Source organism: Neofelis nebulosa, chromosome 11, assembly GCF_028018385.1.
Source record: "Neofelis nebulosa isolate mNeoNeb1 chromosome 11, mNeoNeb1.pri, whole genome shotgun sequence".
Lineage (NCBI taxonomy): Eukaryota > Metazoa > Chordata > Mammalia > Carnivora > Felidae > Neofelis > Neofelis nebulosa.
Genome location: NC_080792.1, coordinates 63,487,329 through 63,511,646, shown reverse-complemented (window position 1 = coordinate 63,511,646; position 24,318 = coordinate 63,487,329). Strand labels below are relative to the sequence as shown.

Genomic DNA, 24,318 nt, shown 5'->3' with positions numbered 1-24,318 from the left:
GAGGTTTGTAAAAGCTACAGTCTGAACAGAAACATGATGTTAAAACAAAGAACTTCGCAAATGCTAAATTTTTACTTTTTGGCTGCTATTTTAAAATGAACATTTAAATTAGAATCCATTCAAAGCAAAACAGCATAATGAGCAATCTAATTATGATGTTCTAAGTAACAGACTCATTATAGACTGTTATGTGCAAGTATCATCATGGAGAGTCAGAAATGCGGTGTTTTATTCCAGGGCTCACTATGAGTGGATCTCTGGAAGAGGATACCCTGTGTTTCCAAATGTTCCCTTAAGGGGGCAGGGAGAGGGCAGCCTGAGGAGTGTGATTATCCAGTGCTCTGCTTAGCAGCCAGCAGCTCTACTGTTTCACAAACAAGCTGATGTACAGAATTAAGTTGGTCAAAGGAAGCGGGAGATTGGAGAGGTTTGGGGTCCAAGGCAGGCACGTGCTGGCAGCACTGAAGAACAGCAGATAACTCCCCAGGTCCCCAGGGTGGGACACAAGGAAGTTGAGGCAGAAGGAGACATCATCATGGAGAGGAGGTGTTAGGTTCTGTTCATGTCCTGTGCTAAGTATAGGCCTAGCTGGGAAAACTGTGGGTCCAGAACTGGGTGTTTCTCTCCCCAGCCAGCAGTGCCTGGCTCTTCCAAGGACCCACTTGAATGTGGTGTGACTGTGGCAGAGGCATGAGAACTCCACTCCAGTGCTCTGTGGCCATTGTCATTACAGCTCCAGCCAGGAGGGACAGCTTCTGTGCTTGCTGGCAGCTTCCAGACCACAGGTGTCTGGATTTTTCTGCCTTAGGGCTTCTTCAGAAGTCTTCAGTTTGTTCTCACCCAGGGCGACTGGCTGGGAAGATAACCCCAAAGGGCAACCCTCAATAGTGGAGAATGGTCCGTCTCCCTACCTCCCCTGCTTCTTGGCACCATCCTGAGCCCCAATTGCCTACAGTGGAAATGGGCATGAACACTTTGTCTCCCTTGTCTCTCATTACCTGCTTCATCCTCTGGGAACAGCTCCCAGACAAGGGTACCCTTCAAGTTACCCTCACGGAGATCCTCAGCTCAGCTTTTGCTTTCAGGGAACCCTACACAGAGACAGCTACCACTTGACTCTTGGTATAGACTCCTTGTGGCAGAGGGAGAGTTGGAGGGAGCTGTTTCTCTGCTGTGACAGGCACACTCCAGGGTTTAGTGAACAGGATCAAGTAGGCATCTCAAGCTCCCAACCCCCTCCTTCCTGTGCAGAAATTGTCCTTGTCCGTGAGGAAAGTTTATAATCTCTCAATGAAGGAAATTTTAGAGTCCTTTTGCTACATGATCACAGACTGAAAACTTCCAATGCCAAGAACCTAAACCTCTGAGGCATCTGTCCCCTCCTCAGGCACCTGGGCTCCAGTGAAGCAGTTCTCAATGGCTTCTCCCATGATGAGACTTGAGGACAATCCCTGAATGTTTCTCTGAGACCGGGTTTTAAAACACGTGTAGTTTTCTCCCCCCACATAATATGCTTTGTTTTTGAAAGATTACAAGAAAGAAAAATAGGAGACACATGTATATCACTGATTATTTTTAATGATTTTATGCTATGGTTTGACCACAGCACTAAGAACAAGCAGAAAAAGCTGATTTCATAACTAACAGCACTTAGAGCAACATCTTTAAAAGTATTGCAATTACAGACCTTAGGCCTAAGAACTACATCACCATTGCTCAGTTAAAAGAGGCAGATACACAACAGTTGGAAATATTTCTCTGTGTATAACTGGAAATTATTCTGAAAGTAAGCACAAATAGCTGTTAAACACTTTAATGACTTCTGATTATCAGAGCTCACATGAACTACTGAAAAGTTCATATACAGTTTGTACTTTTTTAGTAGGCTGCTTTATAATAAAAATTAAATGAACTAAATGCTGTGAATAGTGTTGTACACGTTTTAAAATAGCTTTAAACTAGACAAATACAATTAGAAAATGTGATTTTTGAAAGCCATGAAATGAAAAATAGCAATATACTAACAAACACATTAAACCAGTATCATTAACAGTAAAGTTTAAGCCTCAGTTCTGTAGAAAGGAAGCAATGGTGCGGTAACACACTCTAGTACCTCTGAGTCTAGAACATTCTCTGATGACACTCATGCTCAACAGTTCTCCCAAGAGATGGAACCTGGAAGGGTGGAAGTGTTGCTCCTGACAGCAGTGAGCCTTGTCTCCTGATGCTGAACCAGAAGCACGAGGGGCCCCTGCAGGACACACAAGGGGCGCAGACGGTGGGGGCTGGACAGGACAGAGCACCCACGAGGTTAACTATCTTGTCATGCCCTTTCAGAACAGTGAGAGAAGGGCTGGTCTTTAGTCCTTCAGCATCAAGAGTTGCATTGTAGAGGTGTTTTCAGTTTAAGGATAATCGGTAATAATTTGCTTTCTGGAGGATAAGGGCATGATTCTCTTGTGTTTTCAAAATCAGAACATACACCACAGAGCAAATAAAAAACATGAAATTTATTATGGTGACAGAATAGAGTGGAACTGTGGATCAGATGGGCAAAACTTCACTGACTGCCTTTACGGACAACACCAGAAAGGATGTGCACACCCATGGTTCAGTGGTTTTAGCAAAAATGTGCTAGGCTTTTCTTTTTCTTTCTTTAGTATCAGGATATTTGAAAATAAATGCAGAGGTCCTAACAGAGGCTAACACTGAGCTGGAAGGATAGATGCTGCGTAAGAGGTGTGACAGAACATGCAACTGAAAACATAATCCCTAACCGCTGGCAAAACCTAGTTTGTCAAGATCACCACGAGATGCCAACAGGAATGGATAGAAGATTCTACACTTGGCTGGCTGATAGCTAATTCTCTGCTAATGATAACCCAAAAGAAAACAAGTTTTTCTAACAGTGGGGTCTTCTAAGTGTTTTTGTTTTTCCTGAGATACTTTTTCCCTACAAACCCATTGGTTCATTGGCTCCATAGCTTCGGTTTGTCAAAGAAAAAGGCACAGAGAGACTAGGGACACAGATGGCCAACAAGGCCTCTGTACTGAACAAAGTCCTCTTCTGCAGCCTGATTTACTTAACCGGGACATAAGTTTTGCAATTTTAACGACATGTGCACTTTTCTCTGGGGTTTGACATCTTCATTATTCTACAACATAGTATCTTTTCATAAAACAAGTTGCAAAAATTTTTCTGTTACACTGGTCCAACTGAGCATCACTGAAGAGATTAAAATGAGAAGCATTTAATGGCAACCAAAAAGCTGTAGGATTTTTTTTTTAAGGGTTTTCACAGCAAAGGTGCAACTCTCAATTGCTATACATATGCTGGTCATAAACAGTGGCTTGCTTGTTCAGACTTCTTTCCCTTGTGTTATAATATTGATATTTAATAGGAAAATAAACTACATAGACTTTTATCTGTATGCATCCATTTGCAAATTTCCTTACAAAAGAGGACAAAGCACATAGGCATTCACAAATTCTATGCCATTTCTGTTAAAATCGGTATCTATACATTATATTACAGTATTAACAATTTTTTTGTTCTACCCATTGGGTAGGATATATGCATAATATATTCAAGTTATATACAGCACCTTACAAATAAAAACAGAAGACAGACAACTGAAAAAGCACCATTGTAAGTGAGGCACAACAAAGGTGGGAGCAGAGTGCGGCAGTGGGGGTTCAGTTCCTGGGTCTGTTGATGTCAGCACAAGACCCCGTGGGGGCTTCAAAGCGACTGGCATGCAGAGCTCTTTGGAACACCATGGGTGACATGACATGCGAGTAGTGCGTCGGGACCCCCACCACACTGCACACAGACAAGCACACGCAGAGGAAGGAAAGAGGATGAGAGGAAGGCAGCGCTTTCTTGGCAAGGCATTCGGCTCACACACACCAGCTTCCTGACGCAGCCGGCCTGGGAAGCAGCAGCAGCAACAGCAGCAAACAACTGTCTAACCCTGGCAGTAAATTACAAACTTAAACTATGCAAAAGATGCAGTACTTTGGGTAGTAAACTAACCTCAGCTGAAATCTTGGTTCCTGAAAACTGTAGGCTATGGTGAGGCAGGTATTTCGCACAGTCCGTCACTGACCTCTGGCCAGGCTCTGGCAGCTGGCATCAGGGGAGCAGCAAAGCTGCTGAGACTAACTTTTGTGATCTGGGGTGAAAGCACTTTCTTCATCTGTGACTTGGATGGGCAACTGGTACCTACAGTGTTGCTCACACTAAGGAGGGGACACCCACCAGCCCGTCCCCCAGTCGTGTCATTTTATTTAGGTTCACCAAGGCCAAGGTGATCTGGGTGAATGTCAGCAGAACGAAGCCTGTGTCACGGCCATTCAGCGATGATTGGGAGCGCTGGCAGAGCGAGGAGGTGGGCTTGGAGGGGGAGGGGTTGCCTGGTGCCAAGCATGGGCATATGTCTTGCTTTAGTCACACAAAAATCAAAAAGTTAACAAAAACCAAGTGTCCTTCCCAGTTGTTTTTTTTTTTTTTTTCCTTTGCACACTGCTGAGCTTTGGGACTCTGAAGAAAAATGAAAGGGATACCAAACGACATGCAGTTAATGTTGCCGCTCTAAGCAGCAAGCCTAAAGCAGGGGCCCCAGCCCAGCAAACACAGCTGGAGCGTGCTGGGCAACAGCCCCCAGCCCTGCCTCCAAGGCCCCGACCCCAGGAACCTCCTACAGGCAATCCTTAGAAAAGCAACTGGATGGAAAGTGAGCCTTGTCCAGGGGCAACTCTGCTTCCAAGGGGAAGGCTGCCATTTGACCGGATTGTGGGTCAGAACAGCTCTCTAGCAGCGCATGCATGTGAGCCTGTCCCATTCTTACAAAGTACAGGCAAAGAAGATCAATGAAGATATTCAGAAGCCCAAGACGGACGCCGTCATCTGTGTGCCACATTCCTATGTGGGTGCTTCTGAAGGCCTGCCATCTGCCCCTGTGCTCTCCCAAGAGTTTGAGCTACAATCAGTGGATACAAATGTAGTCCTCATGACAAGTCTTCGTAAAGTTTCATTAGCTATGCTCTTCGGCTATCTTGAAATTTCTTGTGGGCTGGGTGTCCATATGCATATATGGTGGTGAAGATCAGAGGGCATGCTTGCCAAGCTCCTTTAACACTAAATTTTCGTCAGGTACACAAAGAATGGAGCAACTTTTACTTAAGTACATAATTTGTTTAGCACAATCTCTTGTACTAAGGACTGCTTTGGTGACTCAAGAACAGTAGACTTTCTGCAAAAGCAAATATCCTCCTGAAAACTGTGTTCCTAGAAATGGGATTCAACATGCCTTGGGTTTCATGCTCCTGGAAGTCCCAAGACAATGGATGGGAACGTCACAGCAGGATGCCCGGGAGCACCCCTTCCCACCCACTGCTCCTTTGAACGATACAATTCTTTATTTTTAACACCCTACTGAAATAAACCTACCACAGATTGCCTAAATCTCGTTCCCAAGCCAGACCCGTGTGTCCCCCAAGCACATGATCTTCTTGAACCTAACCCCCGTACAAGCTGCCTCCGCACGGCACCCCTTGACCTGCACAGAGCCAGTGAGGGGCAATGCTGTGCAAACAGGGCGGTCACTTTCCAAGAAGCTATGGATCACCTTCTCCCCGTGGCAAAGGAAATTGACTATTAATTCAATTCACGACCTTGGCTTTTAAATTAATTCATTACAGAGGTCCAGCCTCAAGGACCATTAAGTCATGGTTTGATAGGGCTGTGTCTTTAACTCAAAGGGCAATTCTCCAGGGTGGAAGAATGGGAAGAACCTCTTCTGAAAGATGATTAAAGTTATTTGAATTAAATAATTGCTTCGCCAATACTGTGGACATCTGCAAAACATTCATATACTTGCAAAGTGACTAAGGAATTTACCGGTTTCTGACCATAGTTCATTTCTTGTAGCAGGTAGAACAATAAGGATTGTGAAACCATTTTGAGCTAGAGCTATAGGGGTGGGGGGTTCACCCTTTATCAAAATTGCAGGTGAGGCTTAGAATGGTGACCAACCTCCTCTTGCATCTGACAGGACACCTGATCCATAATTTACCCTGAGCCCCCATAGGTGCTGCCATCCCTCTACAGGGTGAGTCAAGGCTTCATGCCAAGGGGATGCCCAGCTGCCTTAAGTGCAGGCCTGTGACCCAGGCAGTGAGCTGAACTGCGGGAGAGCACATGCAGCATGGGAGAGGCAGCCTTCAGGTCCAAGTCCAGGCTCCCAGCGATCTGCCCGATCTCAGAATCCCTGCAGCAACGCCCGGCACGCACACTTTCAAATAAGGTCTGATGCCTGAGTTGCAACTGCTGCTCACATTTTCTCTCACTCTCCTTTTAAGAGTTTGACTAGTTCTGTGGATCTTAACTGTGGGAAATGGAGGAATCTAATAGAGATTCCAATCCTGGAAACAAAACAAAAACCAGCCACTTACTGACCAAGAGAAGCAACAGAAAGGAGCAGCCAACAGGACTTTTAGTTCAGAACATTCTCCAGCCCCCAGCCCACAGCACAAAGTCACCTCCCTGAGAAACCACCTTGGAGACCCACAAACAGACACAAACACACGTGTGCCGCCTCAGCATTAAAACTGCAGAGATCAGAGTCACCAAGCCATCATTCCAGTCCATTCATTGTTCTACATGCATAGGCCAAAGGGGCCTGGCCAGCCCAGGGTCAGCAGCGGTGGACAAGCCCTCCTGAGGCATGGCGCGGCCCAACTCTCAGGCTATGGCTGACAGGCCAGATGGCAGCTTCCACAGAAGGAAGTTATCCATTCCACATGAGAGCGAATGTTTGTAAATATCAAGGATTTTAAAGCTAAGACTAACAATATTTAAAATTAGCTTTCTAGTTGCATTTTAACTGCATGTTGTGCTTTTTATCCTGTGCTCTTATGGTCATGCCTCCCCCCGACCCCGCCCTGCACTATCTGGTAACTGTCCAGTTCTGGCCACCACCGCCCAGGGAAAGGAAACTCCCCTGGGAGCTGGGGTGGGTCCTGAACACTGCGCTCCTTCGAGAGTGACATGCAACAGCTTGTTATTGTGCTCTGCACCATGGTGTTCTCTCATTCACTCTCCAAGGGCTTCCTGTGCACGGAGAAGCCACTGGTGGCATCCCTGGCACACCGAGGCTGGGCAGGCCACGCGGGGACCACTGCCTCTCGAGCACTGACCAGCTGTCTGGGCTTGAACTGAACTATCTGCTATCTAGAAAAGGAGAGAGACAACGGGAGTACACTGAGAAGTCACGTATTTCAACAGTATTAAGAATAACCACCTTGCACTTTAAACAATTTATTGCATAAAATAATGTATGTGTCTGAGTATATTTCATGCTACAGTGAAAAAAACCCTCTAAATTACTGAAGAAACTGCTGGAGGACAGGGGCAGCACTGCATGATACTGGGTACATAAATGCAAGTGTCAGGTTCAAATGTAATAAAATATGCAGCCTAAGACTAGCAGAGTAACACAACACGTCAGAAATGCTGGGATTTAGTATTTCCTCTCTTCCATCCAAAAGTCTCCAAACGCTTCGGTGACGCACTGCTACATGATGCAGACTCTTGTCACACTGCCTTGGTTTCTGTAAGCTGGCATGTGTTAGGCTACAACCCCAAACATCTTTTCTCACGTGAGTATGGGGAACACTCCAGGTGCTCCTTGGGCCTAATAAGAATCCACAGGCGAGAAGACAACATACAGAACTCCACACAGAACAGTTCCCTCGTATATAAACATTTAGATAGTGCAACTTTCAAAAACACATCATCACAACACAAATTAGCTCCTTGCACTCATCTAACTTCTTCATGTTATACCTTGGCACACAAAACGGGAATTCTGAATCATATTTTTAAAACAAAATAAAAGTTCCACACCTTGGGAGAAAAAGCTAACTGGCCAATACTTCCCCGTAATATATAATAATGCATCCTTCTTTATCAATTGATTATAAACCAGGCCATTCTGGCCTCTTTCTCTGCAAAGTCTCCTTTCATAATTAAATAAATCGAATACCTCTGTGGGTTTTATTTCATGATATCTTCAAAGCATCCCTTTCTCTGTGTTCCCATGCCCGCCCTTTGCCAAAACCAGCCCCCGTCCTGATGCCTGTCCCCAAATAAACACTGTTTGCGGTCAGACCGGATGGAAGTTTGTATTATTTCAGTCTAGTCTGCATGCAATTCCCCTGAAAGGAATCAGAAACAAAGACCACGTTTGCACATTTGGTTTTACTTCGTTGTAGCACGTGAAACAGAACAACACTGTGCCTGGGAGCGGAGGCAATGAGGCCCTCATCCCTCCTTAGCTTCTGCCTCCTCCAGTGCACGTCAGAGGGTCAGACGAGGTTCCCAGGCTTCCTGTCCTTGCCCTGGATGGGCAGCACCGTGCCCCCTGAGCTGTCCTGCTGAAATGGCAGTCTGCTCCCCCTGTGTGCGCTGCTGTGCTGGTGATGGAAGAAAGAGGCGCCAGGGTAGTGGCCCATCACCTCACTGTAGGTCGGGGGCGGCCCCTCCATCCTCCCGTTACTGCTGCAGGTGCTGGCACTTATGCCCGAGTTGCTACTCGGCGGACACGGGCCCCCACTGTACACAGAAATGTCTATCAAATCGCTGTCGAATATGGTTCGGTTGGGCGGGGCCCTCACAGATTCTCGGTTGAGTTCCCTCTGCTGTTCAGGGTCCCTGAGCTGCAGGGCGCAGGGCCCCTGGTAAGGAGGCGGCTCCTCCCCATCGGATAGGGAGATGGTGGGAGGAAGGTCGATCTCGTGCTGCACGTAGGGGTAGGTGGGCTGGAAGCGGCTGAACCGGTCCCTCTGGATGAAGGATGGGGCAGTAAACCTGTCCCTGGACCGCGGGGCATACATGATCTGCAAGGGAAGAGGAAAGGGTTGAAGACATTCGTGACACAATAGTGATCACGAATGGGATGGTATCAAGGAAAGTCATGCTTGATCTTGATCTATGTTCTCAGCAGTTTGAAGACTTTCCAAACAGTCCTCAAAACAGGAAACAACAGGAAAAGACTATTTCAGGAAAAAAAAAAGTAATTTTCTTATTCCTCGTGACCTACAACATCACCTGGGCAAACTATGGTTTATCTAGCATGGTTTAACTGTGGAGAACTGTGGTTAACTGAGAATTTGGGTTTAGTGGGAGTTGCTGTGTATGCTGTGTATACATTTTCTGATGGTTCCTTTAGAATATGACAGCAATTTCCAGAGTGCAGTAAACAGTAACAGAGTGGAAAGCGCTGTTGGGGGCGGGGGGGGGGGGGGAGGCGCTCCAGGACTGCCCACCAGGTGACTGGGTCCAGGCCCTTCCCCTTCACCTGGAGTGGGGGGACTGGGCCGCCCGTGCTCTCACCTGTGGCTCAGAAGAGTGGGGCATAAGTTCAATTGCACACAATGGTACTTGCAGCAGGTATAAGGCATTGGGTCTATGTATGAAATACTATAGAGCATGTTACTCTATCAATTACTTAAGAAAATACAGAACACATGACTTCTTTTTCTTTCTGATTTCTAGGCTTTTCTAGTTGTTTCATTCCGAATAAAAGTTTCCTGATATTTTTAGTAATTGACATGAAAAATATTCTGTACTCCAAAGTAAATATGATTACAGATTTGTTTTCCCAAAATGAAGCCAGGTACTAGACTTCTTTCATAATCCTCACGCTTCTTCCACCATCCAAATTTCTTCTAGAGGAAAGACACAGATATATGTCTCCACTGATTTCTCTCACACCATATTTTTAACTTATAGGCAAAAAAATATGTTATTTTAAAAATCATATTCGTTTTTCTAATGTGTATTTATTTATTTTTTTTGAGAGAGAGAGAGAGTGTGCAAGCAGGAGAAGGGCAGAGACGGGGAAGACAGAGGATCCAAAGCAGGCTCTGTGCTGACAGTAGCAAGCCCGACCCGGAGCTCAAACTCACAAACCGCGAGATCATGACCTGGGGTGAAGTCGGGACGCTTAACTGACTGAGCCAGCCAGGTACCTCTAAAAGTCGTATTATTAAATTGGGAGATGTATTTATAAACTATACCCACATCTGCCAAGCCTCATTATTAGCAGCTTATGGGATCATGTAAAGATCAGTGATTCTCAACTTGGTTTCTATAAGGAGCAAAGATAATCCCTAGGACATTCTAGGGAAAAACTCCTCCCCACCTTTTTAACCAAGGTTCCAGCATATGCCTTCAGTGAAATGTGTTCTTTCTTAATCTGTGCTGTAATACACTTAGCCCTTCCACCAATTTTGTTGCAATGGTTAATTCCTGTCCTCCCCTCCCCTCCCCTCTGCACACACGGGTGCAGCAGCCACCTCCTGTTGCCTGCCCCCAACCCTTCCCCAAATCCTTACCTCTGATGCCCCTGGCCGAGGCCCGGAGCTGTCTGAAGGCCACAGGCGCCCTTCCTGGCAGGGGTGGGGGTGGGGGTGGGCAAGAAACATCACAAGAAAATCATTAGTTTCATACAACAGCACTCAAAATCAAGGGATCACATTCCTCTTTTGATAGCAGCACACCTGTTTAGAATATGGAATGACCCTTAAAGAACTGGTCCTTTTTCACACCTAACATCTAAAACAGAGAATTGTGACCACAAGGAAAAGTTAGAAGGTTTGGTCTTAGCCACAATAGATTTTAAAACAGATCTGAAGTCAGGGTGCCTGGGTGGCTCAGTTGGTTAAGTGTCCAACTTCGGCCCAAGTCATGATGCCCACAGTTTGTGGGTCTGTGCTGACAGCTCAGAGCCTGGAATCTGCTTGGATTCTGTGTCTCCCTCTCCCTCTGCCACTCCCCTGCTCATGCTCTGTCTTTCTCTCTCAAAAATAAATAAACATTAACAAAAAATTCAAATAATAATAATAAAATAGTTCTGAAGTCAAATATGTGCCAAACTATACAGCTGTATTTTTGCAATACATTCAAAATGTCCTCACGGTCACATTCAATCACCACTTGGATCTGTGTAGGGTCTGGGTGAATCTAAGCTCTTATTTGGAGGCCAACCCCCCATGCAGATGTGCACTAACTGCTTTGGTCCAAGCACCAGACCATGCCCTTGTGAAACTGCAAGGCATGTGGTTGCAAAACTGCAACCAGCTTTGACCTAAGCAGCAGCAGGAGTAGAAGAAAAGCACTACCCAGTCACACACTGGGTTGGCTTTCACACTGAAAACTGAGTTTCCAAAGCCCAAATGCCCTTCAAGTGTCTTCTGGTGAATTTATTCTGTAGCCCATATGTTCACACAGGCAGATTTAACTTGACATCTAGTTGTTTAGTATCTTTTTCAAAAATGTTTGATCAGACTGACAAGGTGACAAGCAAACAGATATTATTAAGGGTTATTTCTAACACCACAGACTTGTTTAGAAGGCATTTTGATATATTATCCCTTTTGAACCCAAATTGTTGGCTATTAGCAAGTGTCTCCTGGGCTATTTATTAGCTTAAGGTCTATTACTGTAATAAAGAGAATAAGAACACTTGGCTTGGCAGTGAGGGTGGAGGAGGGAGATGCCTATACTTCTGGATTCCTAGGAATATGCATTTAAGACCCTGTGCCATCACTGAGCCTCCTGAAGTCTTAAAAATGCCCACATGTAGACCTGTGAGGTAAAACATCTCTAAGTCTTCAGATGCAAAGGCCAACCCTCTCTAACTCCCTTTTGTAGGCCTGAATTCTTTTTTTTTTTTTTTTTTTTTTTTTTTTAAATTTTTTTTTTTTCAACATTTTTTATTTATTTTTGGGACAGAGAGAGACAGAGCATGAACGGGGGAGGGGCAGAGAGAGAGGGAGACACAGAATCGGAAACAGGCTCCAGGCTCCGAGCCATCAGCCCAGAGCCTGACGCGGGGCTCGAACTCACGGACCGCGAGATCGTGACCTGGCTGAAGTCGGACGCTTAACCGACTGCGCCACCCAGGCGCCCCTGTAGGCCTGAATTCTAATTCAAACACTCCCTTCGCAGCTAAATGTGTGTTTGTCCAGTACATACAACCTGTTCCTAAGATACCCGAAGGACATCATGGAATCAGTGGCAAAAATATGATCAGGCCCAGCTGTGTTTAGAGGAAGTTGGGGCTTAGGGTCTGACGATAAAATTATGTAATGGACCATTATGGCTCTGGCATGACGACAGGTGACAACCCCAAGTCGAATCTAATAACGTAGCTGAGCCACACCCAGAGGCGGCCCTGCACCAGGCGCAGGCAGCTTGCACTGCACTTCAGAGCACAGGTTCCTCTGGATCAAAGCAAAACAATCAGTATGGCTTTGGGTGGTTGTGGTCACTCTCATATTGAAACCAGCATAAAAAGTAATCCTCGGAGATAATTTCTACAACTCGTAATTCTGCCCTAGCTCCTCTTCCTGTCCTTTAGATGAGCTCAGTGCCAGTCCTGCTCCTGTGCACTGGTCCCCGCCCCGATCCTGAGAACTGGCACCACGCGACAGCGAAAGCAGCAGATTAGAGCACAGTGCGCAGCATAAGGGCCAGAACCACGGCACCATGTGAAACGGGAGGCACATGATCCAGAAGTAGGGGCTTGAACATTTTCTGAAAATGGAAATAACCACCCTCAATGGCTTCATTTGCCTAAAAATGAGCAAAACTGGGAAACTGTCCAGAAGAGACCAAACCTTGTGCACACTCAAACTTCTGTTCACCAAATTCACACCTACCTCCTTGTCATCAATTTGACTTGGCGCTTTGTGGTTTCCTGTCCCCGGGCCTCCTAGCAGCACTGGGGCCTCTCTTGCTAACTTCAGGGACATCCTCCCTTCCTGCGGCACCTGACCTCTATGGCCACACTGCTTGATCCCTGGGGGTGCCTCCAGTTCTGCATTTGGTAAAATGTTGGGAGTTCCTCAGAGCCCCGTCTGGGGCCCCTCTCCTCTAGCAGTCTCTCTGGGCCACTCCCTCCCTCCCCAGCCCCACTGTGGGCGTCTCCTGGATACCCACAGAATGCCAGCACTGATCTGTCTGAAGTGGAGTTCATAAGCTCCTCCCCAAACCTCACATTCCTCTGCTGAGGAGGTTATCAGCACTTACCGTGCCCCTGGCCCCCAGTCCACCCCCCTCGTTGCCATCATTAATATTTTAATAATGACACGACTTATTTAACTATTCACTAACAATTCCCTGCCCCCACGATTATTCACTTTTACGGGACACATATTTTTCAGGCCTTTGACCCACATGGTATACAGGAGATCACTAAAACTATGAGATCTACAAGATGCTATTATGGTAGAAATGGTTAGGATCAACAGCCCAGAAAGCTGTCATTCCAGTTCTGTGCTGGTACCTGGAGAATCCAGACCCAGAAGATGGCCAGGATTCTAGAAAGACTGGATCCCACTGGATCTCAGCCGACCTGATGGTTAGCAACTTGCCTCACTCGGGCCTCATGCCATAAGTTGCTCTGGCCACTCCCCTCCGGGCTGTCTCATGCTGGCCATTGCCAGACTGTCCTCAGTAGCACTAACTCTCACACTGTTGGCCTTGCTGATTCTTGCCCCGAGGGTGAGGTGAAGTTCTTGGACTATGATCTGATCCCAGACCAGTGTCTTCCAAGGGCCCTGTACTATCTTTTCAGATAGCTATGGCCAATTGAACTCAAAGATGTGGGCCCTCTTGGTTGGACTGCTCTGTTTCTTCATCTCCAAAACACTAGTGGTGACATTTTCAGGGAGAAGGGGCTCATCATACAGTTGGCATCTCCTCAAATGGCAGTATTTCTGGATCTTCATTATGGAACCAATGTTTATCTCAACAATGAAGGCTCTAATGTTCTTGGCCAATGCTTGTATCTTTACATGGTGCTATACTTGGAATAAGCTGTCAAATAAGATAATTCTTAAAATAGTTCATAGAAATTTGAGCAATAGGAATAAAATTTTGCTAATATTTTTATACAGGCTTAAACACATTCCTTCCATTACAGCTGTTTCCTTGTTAGAATACCCACCAAAAGGAAGGGAAGTATTTATTCATTACTTCCTCATACATCTACCAAATACTTCCTGACAAGGGGTCTTGTTCCCAACACATGAGATGATGTGCATAACCCAACAGGCACTATGCCACACTTCCCCATGGTATGGATGTTGGGGATTGTTTCCCCAACCTGTTTTGTCTGTACAATACCCGAGGTTAAGCTGTCACTCTCACCCCTTTGTTCCACTCAAGAAAGCATTCTGGAATGTGACCTAATGTGATATTCAAGGATCACTTTGAATCAATTCTAGTTAATTTTTTTTAAGGTATATTACCCTCAAATCACTCATGTTGCATCTATTATCAGTACCAGTTGTAACACACATTAAAACTGAGCAGGACAACACATGGGAGACTGTCACACTTGCTCCAGGAAGCTTACAAGAAGGGCATCCAGTCTTGGGGGTGAAGGAAGTGAGCCTTGGGTCCCTCAGTGTGTGTGTGTGTGGTGTGTTGCATGTATGTTACATCTAGTTATCTTCCTAGAACAAAGGCACTGTAACAAGAAAGGTAATGACCGATTATCTGATGACAACTTAATATTACCCAGATGGATGACATAGCTATCAACAGAGATATGGACCTGTAAAAGCAAGTGAACTCTGAGCTGGGAAAGCCCTAGGCCAGAATCCTGGCCCTGCCCCTCTTCAATATGTGACTTCAGGTAAGCTTATTTAGTGTCTCCAATTTGTAAAAGGAGGTTGTTGTGAGGCTCAAATATAACAATATATGTAAATTCTTTAGTTCTATGCCTTGCATGTAAGTTTTCAGTAAATGGTAGCTCTTAACATCACAGGTATTGGCTACTTGCTGTTATATACAACTGAAGTGAGGATAATTTTCAGTTATCTCTTTTAAAATAATGAGTTCATTGAAATTTCCATATTTGTTTATTAACAAGATTATTCCAAAGGTGGCATTTTGTATTTTTCAAAAATAATTTTTTGATCATAGCTGTCACACAATGTCACATTAGTTTCAGGTATACAGCATAGGGGTATGTACATCTCGTGTACATCAACATCTCTGTACATTAGGCTCTGCTCACCACAGGCGTAGCTACCCTCTGTCACCAAAGGTGGCATTTGGAATGGAAAGGCTGGACACATGAGACAGGCTTAGGCAAAATTGCATTTATCTCACATTTCTTCAGAACATTTCTCATAAGGTCAGAAGCTGATTCCTAAAAGCAGCATCACCCATGAGACCCCTCACAGAAAGTTCTTCCTCACAACTTCCCACCACTGGGTTTCAGCAAAACCCCAGGCGCTGCACAGAACAAAGGCCCACAGCTGCACGATGACTCTCTGTGCTCTTCAATCGTTAGGTCAGCTGGCATCTGCTGCCCTCTGAGGGAACCACCATGAGTACAGCCGTCAGCAGAGGCTGCCTCTGCTGCACACTGCTCCTTCTGGTGTCATGAGGTGAAGGCAGGGAGGCAGTACACAGAAAGAATGAGAGTTGGTCATAAGCTCTTATTTTCTCTTGGATCTTCTTTTATTTGCTATAATGAATCTTTACTGTGAATGAGTACTTTGCTATTTGTTGCACTCACTCATGTTTGATCATCTCTGAGTAGGGTGACATTTTTGTTCTGCATCTGCAAGGCTGTGGGCAGAGCTTGGATGGCAGAAACATGCCAAGGGAGAGGCTTCCACTCATGACAGTGCCCCTCAGCCTAGATCCACAAAAAGTAACCTGAACCCCCTGGACCACCCTGGGTGACTAGCTGGTCATTAGTGGGGGGGCTTCTGAATATACACTGTATGGAAAAGGGACATAGGACAGCCCTAAATCTTGCAGGCTTGAAGACATGTATTTTCAGACTCTTTTATTTTATTATTATTTTCTGTAAGTAGGTTCCATGCTCAGTATGGAGCTCAACGCAGGGCTTGAACTCATGACCCTGAGATCAAGACCTGAGCTGAGATCAAGGGGCAGACTCTCAACCAACTGAGTCACCCAGGCACCCCTTAGACTCCTTTATACTTGAGAAGTTTGCTTTGTGTTTTCCTCCTTCCCACTGGTGAATGAATAGCCATACTGACAGAAAAATTTCCTGTTAAGTTGAATCTGCTTGACACTAAAACATCTGCGTTAAAGATAAAAAATAATCACCTATCTTCCAAAGATTGTCTTTATGATGCAAAAGATCAAGATGTGTTATTTGCAGATCTGGAACACAACGACTGTATTTTTTCCCTTTAAATCTGACCATTTGATATATTTTAGGGGATGGGTGGTGAGTCAGAAATCAAGACCAACTTGTCTTCTTTTATATATAACATAAAATTTACTTCCTTCATAATTTAAAAGTGTGCAGTTCTATGGCATGAAGTACATTCTCATTGTTGTGCAACTATCACAACCATCCAGCTCCAGAAATTATTCATCTTCTCAAACTGAAATGCTGTCCTCATTAAACACCAGCTTCCCATTCCTTTCTCCCTGACCCCCTGGCAACCACCATTCTACTCTCTGTCTCTATGAAGTTGACTATTCTCAGTACCTCACATAACTGGAATCCTGCTTTTGTTCTTTTGTGGACAGATACAATATTTTCACTTAGCATAATATCTTTAAGGTTCATCTATGTAGTAGCATGTGTCCACATTTCATTCCTTTTTAAACCTAACTAATTTCCATTGTTGATATGTGTCATATTTTGTTTCTCCATTCATCCACTGATGGATATTTTGGCTGTTTCTACCTTTTGACTATTGTCAATAATGCTGCTATAAACAGGGGTGTACAAATATCTCTTTGAATCTTTGCTTTTAATTATTTTGGGTGTTTAACCACAAGTGGAATTGCTGGATCACATGGTAATTCTAAGGTTAATTTTTTGAAGAACCACCATACTGTTTTACTAGCAGCAGTACCATTTTACTTTCTCAGCAGCAATGTACAGCGTTCCGATTTCTTCACATCTTCACCAACACTTGTTATTTTCTGGGTTGTTTTTGATAACAGCCTTCCCAATGGGTATGATGTAGTGCCTTCTTTTGGTTTTGATTTGTGTATAATTATTGTATTAACTTGAGGCTTTCCAGAGAAACAAAACCAGTAGGAAACATCATTATAAATATATACACATAAAGGAGGATATTTATTATAGGAATTGGTTTATGTGGTTTTAGAGACAGAGAAGCCCCACAATCTTCCATGTGCAAGATGGAGAACAAGGAAAGCTGGTAGTATAGTTTGGTCTGAGTCTGGTGCTCTGAGAAGCCAGGGGGCCACAAGTGTTAAGTTTTAGAGTCCAAAGGCCCAAGAACCAGGAGCTCTGATGTCTAAGGGCAGAAGATGTAACCCCCAGCTCAATAAGAGAGAAAAATTACCCTTCCTCCACCTTTTTGTTCTATTCGAGCCCACCAGGGATTGGATGATGCCTGCTCACACTGGGGAGGACAGATTTTCTTTTCTCAGTCAACTGAGTCAAATGTTCATCTCTTCCAGAATTACTCTCACAGACACATCCAAACGTAATGTTCTATTAGTTATTTTGGCATTGCTTAGCCCAGTCAAGTCAACACATAAAATTATCATCACAATTAGTGATATTGAGCTCTTCTCAGTGTGCTTGTTGGATATCTTCGCTGAAGAAATGTCTATTCAAGTCCTTTGCCTATTTTTAAATTGGGTTGTCTATTATTTTCTTGTTGAATTGTAGGAGTTCTTTATATATTCTTTTTTTTTTAATTTTTTTAATGTTTATTTATTTTTGAGAGCATGAGCAGAGGAGGGGCAGACACAGAATTGGAAGCAGGCTCCAGGCTTTGAGCTGTCAGCACAGGGCCTGATCCGGGGCTTGAACTCACAAACTGTGAGGTCATGACCTGAGCCGAAGTCAGACACTCAACTGACTGAGCCACCCAGGTGCCCCTATATATTCTTGATACTATATGATTTGCAAATATTTTTTCTCATTCTGTGACTTGCCTTTCCCTCTCTGGGCAGTGAACAACTTCCTTTGATGAACAACTTCTGAATTTTTGAATTCTAATTTATCTATTTTTTTTGTTGTTGCCTGTGTTTTTGGTGTCATATCCAAGAAATCATTGCCAAGCCCAGTTTTATGAAAATTTTCCCTTGTTTTCTTTTTTTTAAACATTTATTTGTTATTTTTTTTTAATTTTTTTTTAACGTTTATTTATTTTTGAGACAGAGAGAGACAGAGCATGAACGGGGGAAGGGCAGAGAGAGAGGGAGACACAGAATCCGAAACAGGCTCCAGGCTCTGAGCCATCAGCCCAGAGCCCGACGCGGGGCTCGAACTCACGGACCGTGAGATCGTGACCTGAGCTGAAGTCGGACGCTTAACCGACTGAGCCACCCAGGCGCCCCAGTTTATTTGTTATTTTTGAGAGAGAGAGAGAGAGAGAGAGAGCAAGTGAGCAGGGGAGGGGCAGAGAGAGAAAGGGAGACACAATCCAAAGCAGGCTCCAGGCTCTGAGCTGTCAGCATAAAGCCCAACGCAGTGCTCAAACCCACAAGCTGTGAGATCATGACCTGAGCTGAAGTCGGATGCTTAACCGACTGAGCCACCCAGGAACCTCTTCTCTTGTTTTCTTTAAGAGTTTCATGGCTTTAGCTCTTACATTTAGGTTTTTGGAACATTCTGAGATGATTTTTTTGTATATGGTATAAGATGGTAAGTATTCAATGTCATTATTTTGAATGTGGACACCCAGTTTTTCCAGCACCATTAAAAAAAAATTTTTTTTACAATTATTTATTTTTGAGAGACAGAGAGAGACAGAGCACAAATGGGGGAGGGGCAGAGAGAGAGGGAGACACAGAATTCAAAGCAGGCTCCAGGCTCTGAGCTGTCAGCACAGAGCCTGATGTGGGGCTCAAACTCACTGACTGCAAGATCACCTGAGCCGAAGTCAGACGCTCAACCAACTGAGCCACTCAGGTGCCCATTCCAACACCATTTTTTAAAAGACTGTCCTTTTTCCTTGAATATGGTCTTGGCACCCTTGTCAAAAATCATTTGACCATATATGGGAGAGTTTATTTCTGGGCTCTCTATTCTATTCCATTGGTCTATAAATCTGTCTTTATGCCAGTACCACATTGTTTTTTTTTGTTTGTTTGTTTTTGTTTTTGTTTTTTTACTCTAGCTGTGTAATAAGTTTTGAAACCAAGAAGTGTGAGACTTCCAACTTTGTTATTCTTTCTCAATATCATTTTGGCTATGGTTGGGGGGGGGGGGGTGGTGTAGCTACCTCCCCTGAGATAGAATATGAATTTTAGGATGGACTTTTTTTTTTCTGCAAAAAAACATTATTGATAGGAACTGCACTGAATCTGTAGATTGCTTTGGGTAGTACTGACATTTAAAAAATATCAAGTCTTCCAATCCATGAACACAAGATGTCTTCCATTTGTGTCTAAATTCTTTCAGCAACGTTGTATAGTTTTCAGTGTACAAATCTTTCACCTCCTTAGTTAGGTTTATTCCTAAGTATGTTATTCTTTTTGATGCTTTTAATGGAATTGATTTCTTAATTTCCTTTCCAGATTGTTCATTGTTAGTGTCAAGTAGCAACTGATTTTTCCATATTGATTTTTGTATCCTGCAACTTTGCTCAATTTGTTTATTAGTTCTAGCAGGTTTTTGTTTGTTGGAATCTTTATGTTTTTCTATATATAAAATCATGATATCTCTGAACAGAGACAATTTTAATTTTTCCTTTCTAACTGGAGTGTCTTTTATCTCTTCTTCTGTTGAGTTTCTCTGGCTAAAACTTCCAATAAATACAATATTGAAATAGAAACGGTGAGAGCATGCATTTTGTCTTGTTACTGATCTTAGAGGAAAAGTTTTTGTTCCTTTACCATTAAGTATGTTAGCTGTGGGCTTTTCAAAAAAATGGCATTTATTATGTTGAAATAGTTTCCTTGTGTTCTAGTTTGTTGAGTGTTTGTAATCATGAAAAAGTGTTGAATACTTTTAAAGACTTTCTCTGCATCAATGGGATGATCATGTAGTTTTTCCCCTTCATTCTATTAATGAACAGTAGATTGATTGATTTTCATATGTGGAACCATCCTCGCATTAGAGAAATAAACCCCATTTGGTCATAGTGTATAATCCTTTTAGTATTCTACCGAATTCAGTTTGTTAGTATTTTGTTGAAGATTTTTGTATCAATATTCATAAAGGATATAGGTTTATGGTTTTCTCTTACTGTTGGGTCTTTGGCTTGAGGGAAATGCTGGCTTCACAGAGTCAGTGAGAAAGCGTTCTCTCCTATTCAAATTTTTTGGAAGAGTTTGAGAAAGATTGGATTAATTCTTCTTTAAATGTGTGGTAGAATTAACAATGAAGGCATCTGTTCCAGGTTATTTTCTTTGTTGTGAGGTTTTGAATATTGATTCAACCTCCTTACTAGTTACAGATCTATTCAGATTTTCTATTTCTTCATGAGTCAATCTTAGTAGGGTATGTTTCTAGGAATCTGTCCATTTCAACTTATTCATAGTACTCTTTTATAATCTTTTTCATTTCTTTATCTTTTGGATCTTTTTCCATCCAAAAGATACAACATTTATAGCATTAAAAGAGACAGATGTGACCATGACTTACTGGGGCTTCTGCTGTGAGCTGCAGCTAAAGCCTGCTGCCTTGCATCCATGTGTAAGGCCACTCCTATGACCTTATGAACCTTCTTAGTTTTATGCTTTCAGCTAAACTTTCCTTACCACATACAGAGGACAACAGGAATCAGATTTAGGGACTGGAAACAATAAGCTCTCTGTGAAACTGGAAATACCTTTTAAAAAGTGTTTTTCAAACCGTGAGTTGCAGCCTCTTAGAGAACTGGAAAATCAATTTAAGTGGGTCACAACCAGTATTCCAAAAAACTGAAACAGAATAGATAATGCCTGAGTACATTGTAAGTATTGTTTTGCAAAATTTCTGCCTTAGTTGTGTATCGTGGATTATGATATAAAATGTGTTTCTTATTGTTCTTCAGGGTTACAAACCATCTGAAGGCCTCTGATCTAAGCCAGTCATCCCTCATTTTAGATATGATTTAGATTTATACTGTTCACTGGAGGTGACAGCCAGTTTGTGGTAAAGCAAGGCCATTGCTGGATATTGTCTTGTACCAAAGGGCTCAGTGAATGAAAAGTATTGTATGCCCTCAAATATTTGGAAATATATTTTCTCCTTGTCCCAGGGTGAGAACTTCAAAGCATAGGTAAAACTCATCTTTGGATATTCAGCAACACCTTTACCATCTGGAAAAATACATTTTCTCTCATTTCTTCCTTTTCCTCACACAGCCTCTCCACCATCCAAATACTTTAGTATTTAGTATTACTGTCTTTCCACTCTAGATGGCAGTAACAACTTAGATGCAAAGGTGATACCTCTGGGTATCAATAACTATTCTCCCCAGGACTTCCCCCACTATTCCTCCTTGGGAATCCACCATCAGACTTATTTTCAAGACTTAAAATGTCCTTCCCAACTGCTCAATCTAGGGCACATCCCTTAAGAGAAACACAATTCATCCAGGAAGATCTGCTGGGAAGAAAAGGGAATCCTTTATATTTCCAGAACAATACAATGGATCAGGGAGATCTATAGTCCTGAGCAAGCAGAAAAGGAGCCACACAGGTCCCTGTCCTGGGCTTGGTGCTGGGGGAGAATGAGCAATTAGACCTGGAGAGAAACCAGCCTGGGAATTAGAAAACCCAGGGCAACAGAGAAGTGTGGAACTACATGCTATTCAGCATCGGCTAAATCACCTCCTCTTTTGTGAGAGTAAGACTAGAAACAGGGCAAATGCTTTTCCCAAGGTCATAGAGCTGGTAGGGGATTGATACAGAGCCAGAACCCAGCTACTTCCCTTGGTGTCTTTTGACAGTTCCGGGGAGCATCCTCAACAAAGGCCACAGAATTAGAATGATTTAGAGAACTCTTCTTTCCCCAGAACAATTTGCACCAATTTCTAAGGACTAAGTATAAACAAATAACCTTTATCATTAGATTATTAAGCTATATTGTCTATCTAAAACATGACTAAAATTTGTCTCTTAAAATTTTCATCAATTTTACTTAAAAATCTGATTTTAGCATGCTTTTTGTCACAGCACAAACCAGCTCAAATCAGTTACCTTAATAGTCTATAGATGCTCAGAACATTATTGCAGTTGTCTTCAGCATCAGTTTATGTGAGCAGAGAATGTTTTTTTAATTCCAAATGTAATACACAAATACATCCTTACCATAAAAGTTTTTATTTTATTTTATTTTTTTTAAATAGAGAGACAGAACATGAACGGGGGAGGGGCATAGACAGAGGGAGACACAGAAGCAGGCTCCCAGCTATCAGCACAGAGCCCGAAGCAGGGCTTGAACTGACAAATCACGAAATCATGACCTGAGCCAAAGTCAGAAGCTTAACCAACTGAGCCACCCAGGAGCCCCCTAACCACAAAACTTTTAACACACAAACCAGGCTCTCTTTGCCCACCTCCTGCAATCCCAGATCCTCTCCAGAGGAAGCCATTCGTTTTCTGTGGGTCCTTCCTGACCTTTCTCTACAGCATCAGTTTGTAGCTCAGAAAACATCAGTCTTACTAATTGAGCCACACTTGGTTTTGCACCAAAATTGTATCAGTTAGTCTGATCAGTCTCATCATTTGTAAGACTTAACTCCAAATGGAGTTTGGCTGATACCAAAAATCAAATCCATCCTCAGTGAACAAATAAGAAAAAGGAAGATTTGCCATCAAGACACTAAAAAATATTTTTCCTTTGAAAAATTTCCAAAAATGACCTGCAAGCTCTGAGGGTAATTCCAAAACTGTTCCGAGCACTGGCAACAACAGTGGAGGGACAATCTGTGCTACTCGCATTGCTACAAAGACAAATCTTGGCCATTGAAAAGGTCTTTCTACTTTTGTTCAGATGAGAATCTGCTATATTAACAGCTGTGGCCCAGCAACCTGATCCAATTTTTGCTAGCAACTTGGCCTCCTGTTTCTCTTACTTGAAGGGAGACATTCTCACTCTGAAGCTGTTAAAATTATCTATCTTCCAATGCTTCAATCAGATACACCAAAGGGTAAAGCCTTTTAAATGACCAGTCTGGTGGCTTGACTGCATCCTCACTTATTCAGGGAGAAAACGGCTTGACTGCCAAGAGGAAATCTGTGCTTGGAGTTTACAGTAGGTGCTCACCTACCTCTTGCAGTCCCTGTGACATCAGGAAATGTAGTTTCAGTGGCTCATGAAATAATGGAGAATTGTTATGGGACAAAGTTGACAACAAATACCCCCGGTCTCACAGTGCAGCAAGAATCTCCCTCACCCACAGAGAAACTATCCCCTGCCATCTTTCATCTCAATCTGATGCTAAATAAAGCCAGAGGGGCTCTCTTTTCTGTAGTCTGGAGTGTCAGAGACATGCCTATTATAACTGCCTCATCAAGCCCTTTAGTTCTTTTTTTTTTTCGCACCTTACTGAAAATAGTTCATTTCTATCATTTTAGAAATGTTTTTCTAAATGCTTTTCTAAACCTAAGTAGAAATGAGAAAAGGCAGGTACACAGCAGTCTAGCTCTTTAGTCATTGTGGGAATGAACTGTGTGTGTGGTGACTCCCCTGACTCCCTGAACCCTTCATTGGGCCCAGGACACAGCCTGTGGGCTTTTCAAGCATGGTGACTTCTGAGCCACTGCAGTGGATTCCTGAGCTGCTTCTAGGGGTGTCCAGAACTGCCCATTCTCAAGCCACCCCTGCTCCCAAGGCCAACAAGAGGAGCCCACAGTCACCTCTACTCTCTTGGCCACAGACACCAGCCACAGAGAAGACTGCCTTGCTCTGGGGCCTGGACTGAACTGCAGGGTCCAGAACAAACACATCCATTTGGGCAAAGGAGACACTGGACTCTGCTGGCCCAGACATACTTGGTTGAATGTCTAATCTTTCAGGAATGATCTTTACTTCCACAAAGAAGTTCCCTCCCATTTCTCTGGAAACCAGTGGGCCTCTTAGTCTATCTTTGTTTTCACCCTTGTGATAAAGACATAAGTGTAGGATATATTTTCTCTAAAAAACAACCACCACTGTGCAAAGCAATAGGTAGCAATGGCACTGCACCCACAACTGGGGGTTCCCCCAAGAGAGATGGAACCGTAGTCAAAAGGTGAGCACCAACCCATTCAGCCTGGCAACTGCTTTGTGGTCCCATCTTAGAGAGTGCCAGAGGCAGGAATAGAGGCCTGATATGCAGACTTTTCAA

The 24,318-nt window shown here is 43.5% G+C and overlaps 1 protein-coding gene across 17 annotated transcripts in view; it reads right to left on the bottom strand.

Moving 5' to 3' along the window:
- Window positions 1–1,558: 1,558 nt before the first annotated feature.
- Window positions 1,559–24,318, bottom strand: part of LDLRAD4 (low density lipoprotein receptor class A domain containing 4) — a 452,644-nt gene continuing 429,884 nt past the window's right edge. For 16 of the 17 annotated variants that reach the window (XM_058692803.1, XM_058692798.1, XM_058692810.1 and 13 more), the window contains 2 exons: window positions 10,402–10,455; window positions 1,559–8,901 (listed from right to left, as the gene is read on the bottom strand). In XM_058692803.1, coding sequence (XP_058548786.1) covers window positions 8,371–8,901; window positions 10,402–10,455 — 585 coding nt within the window. In that variant the 3' untranslated portion in view covers window positions 1,559–8,370. The remainder of the gene's footprint in view (window positions 8,902–10,401; window positions 10,456–24,318) is intronic. The other variant, XM_058692808.1, reaches the window with a different exon arrangement.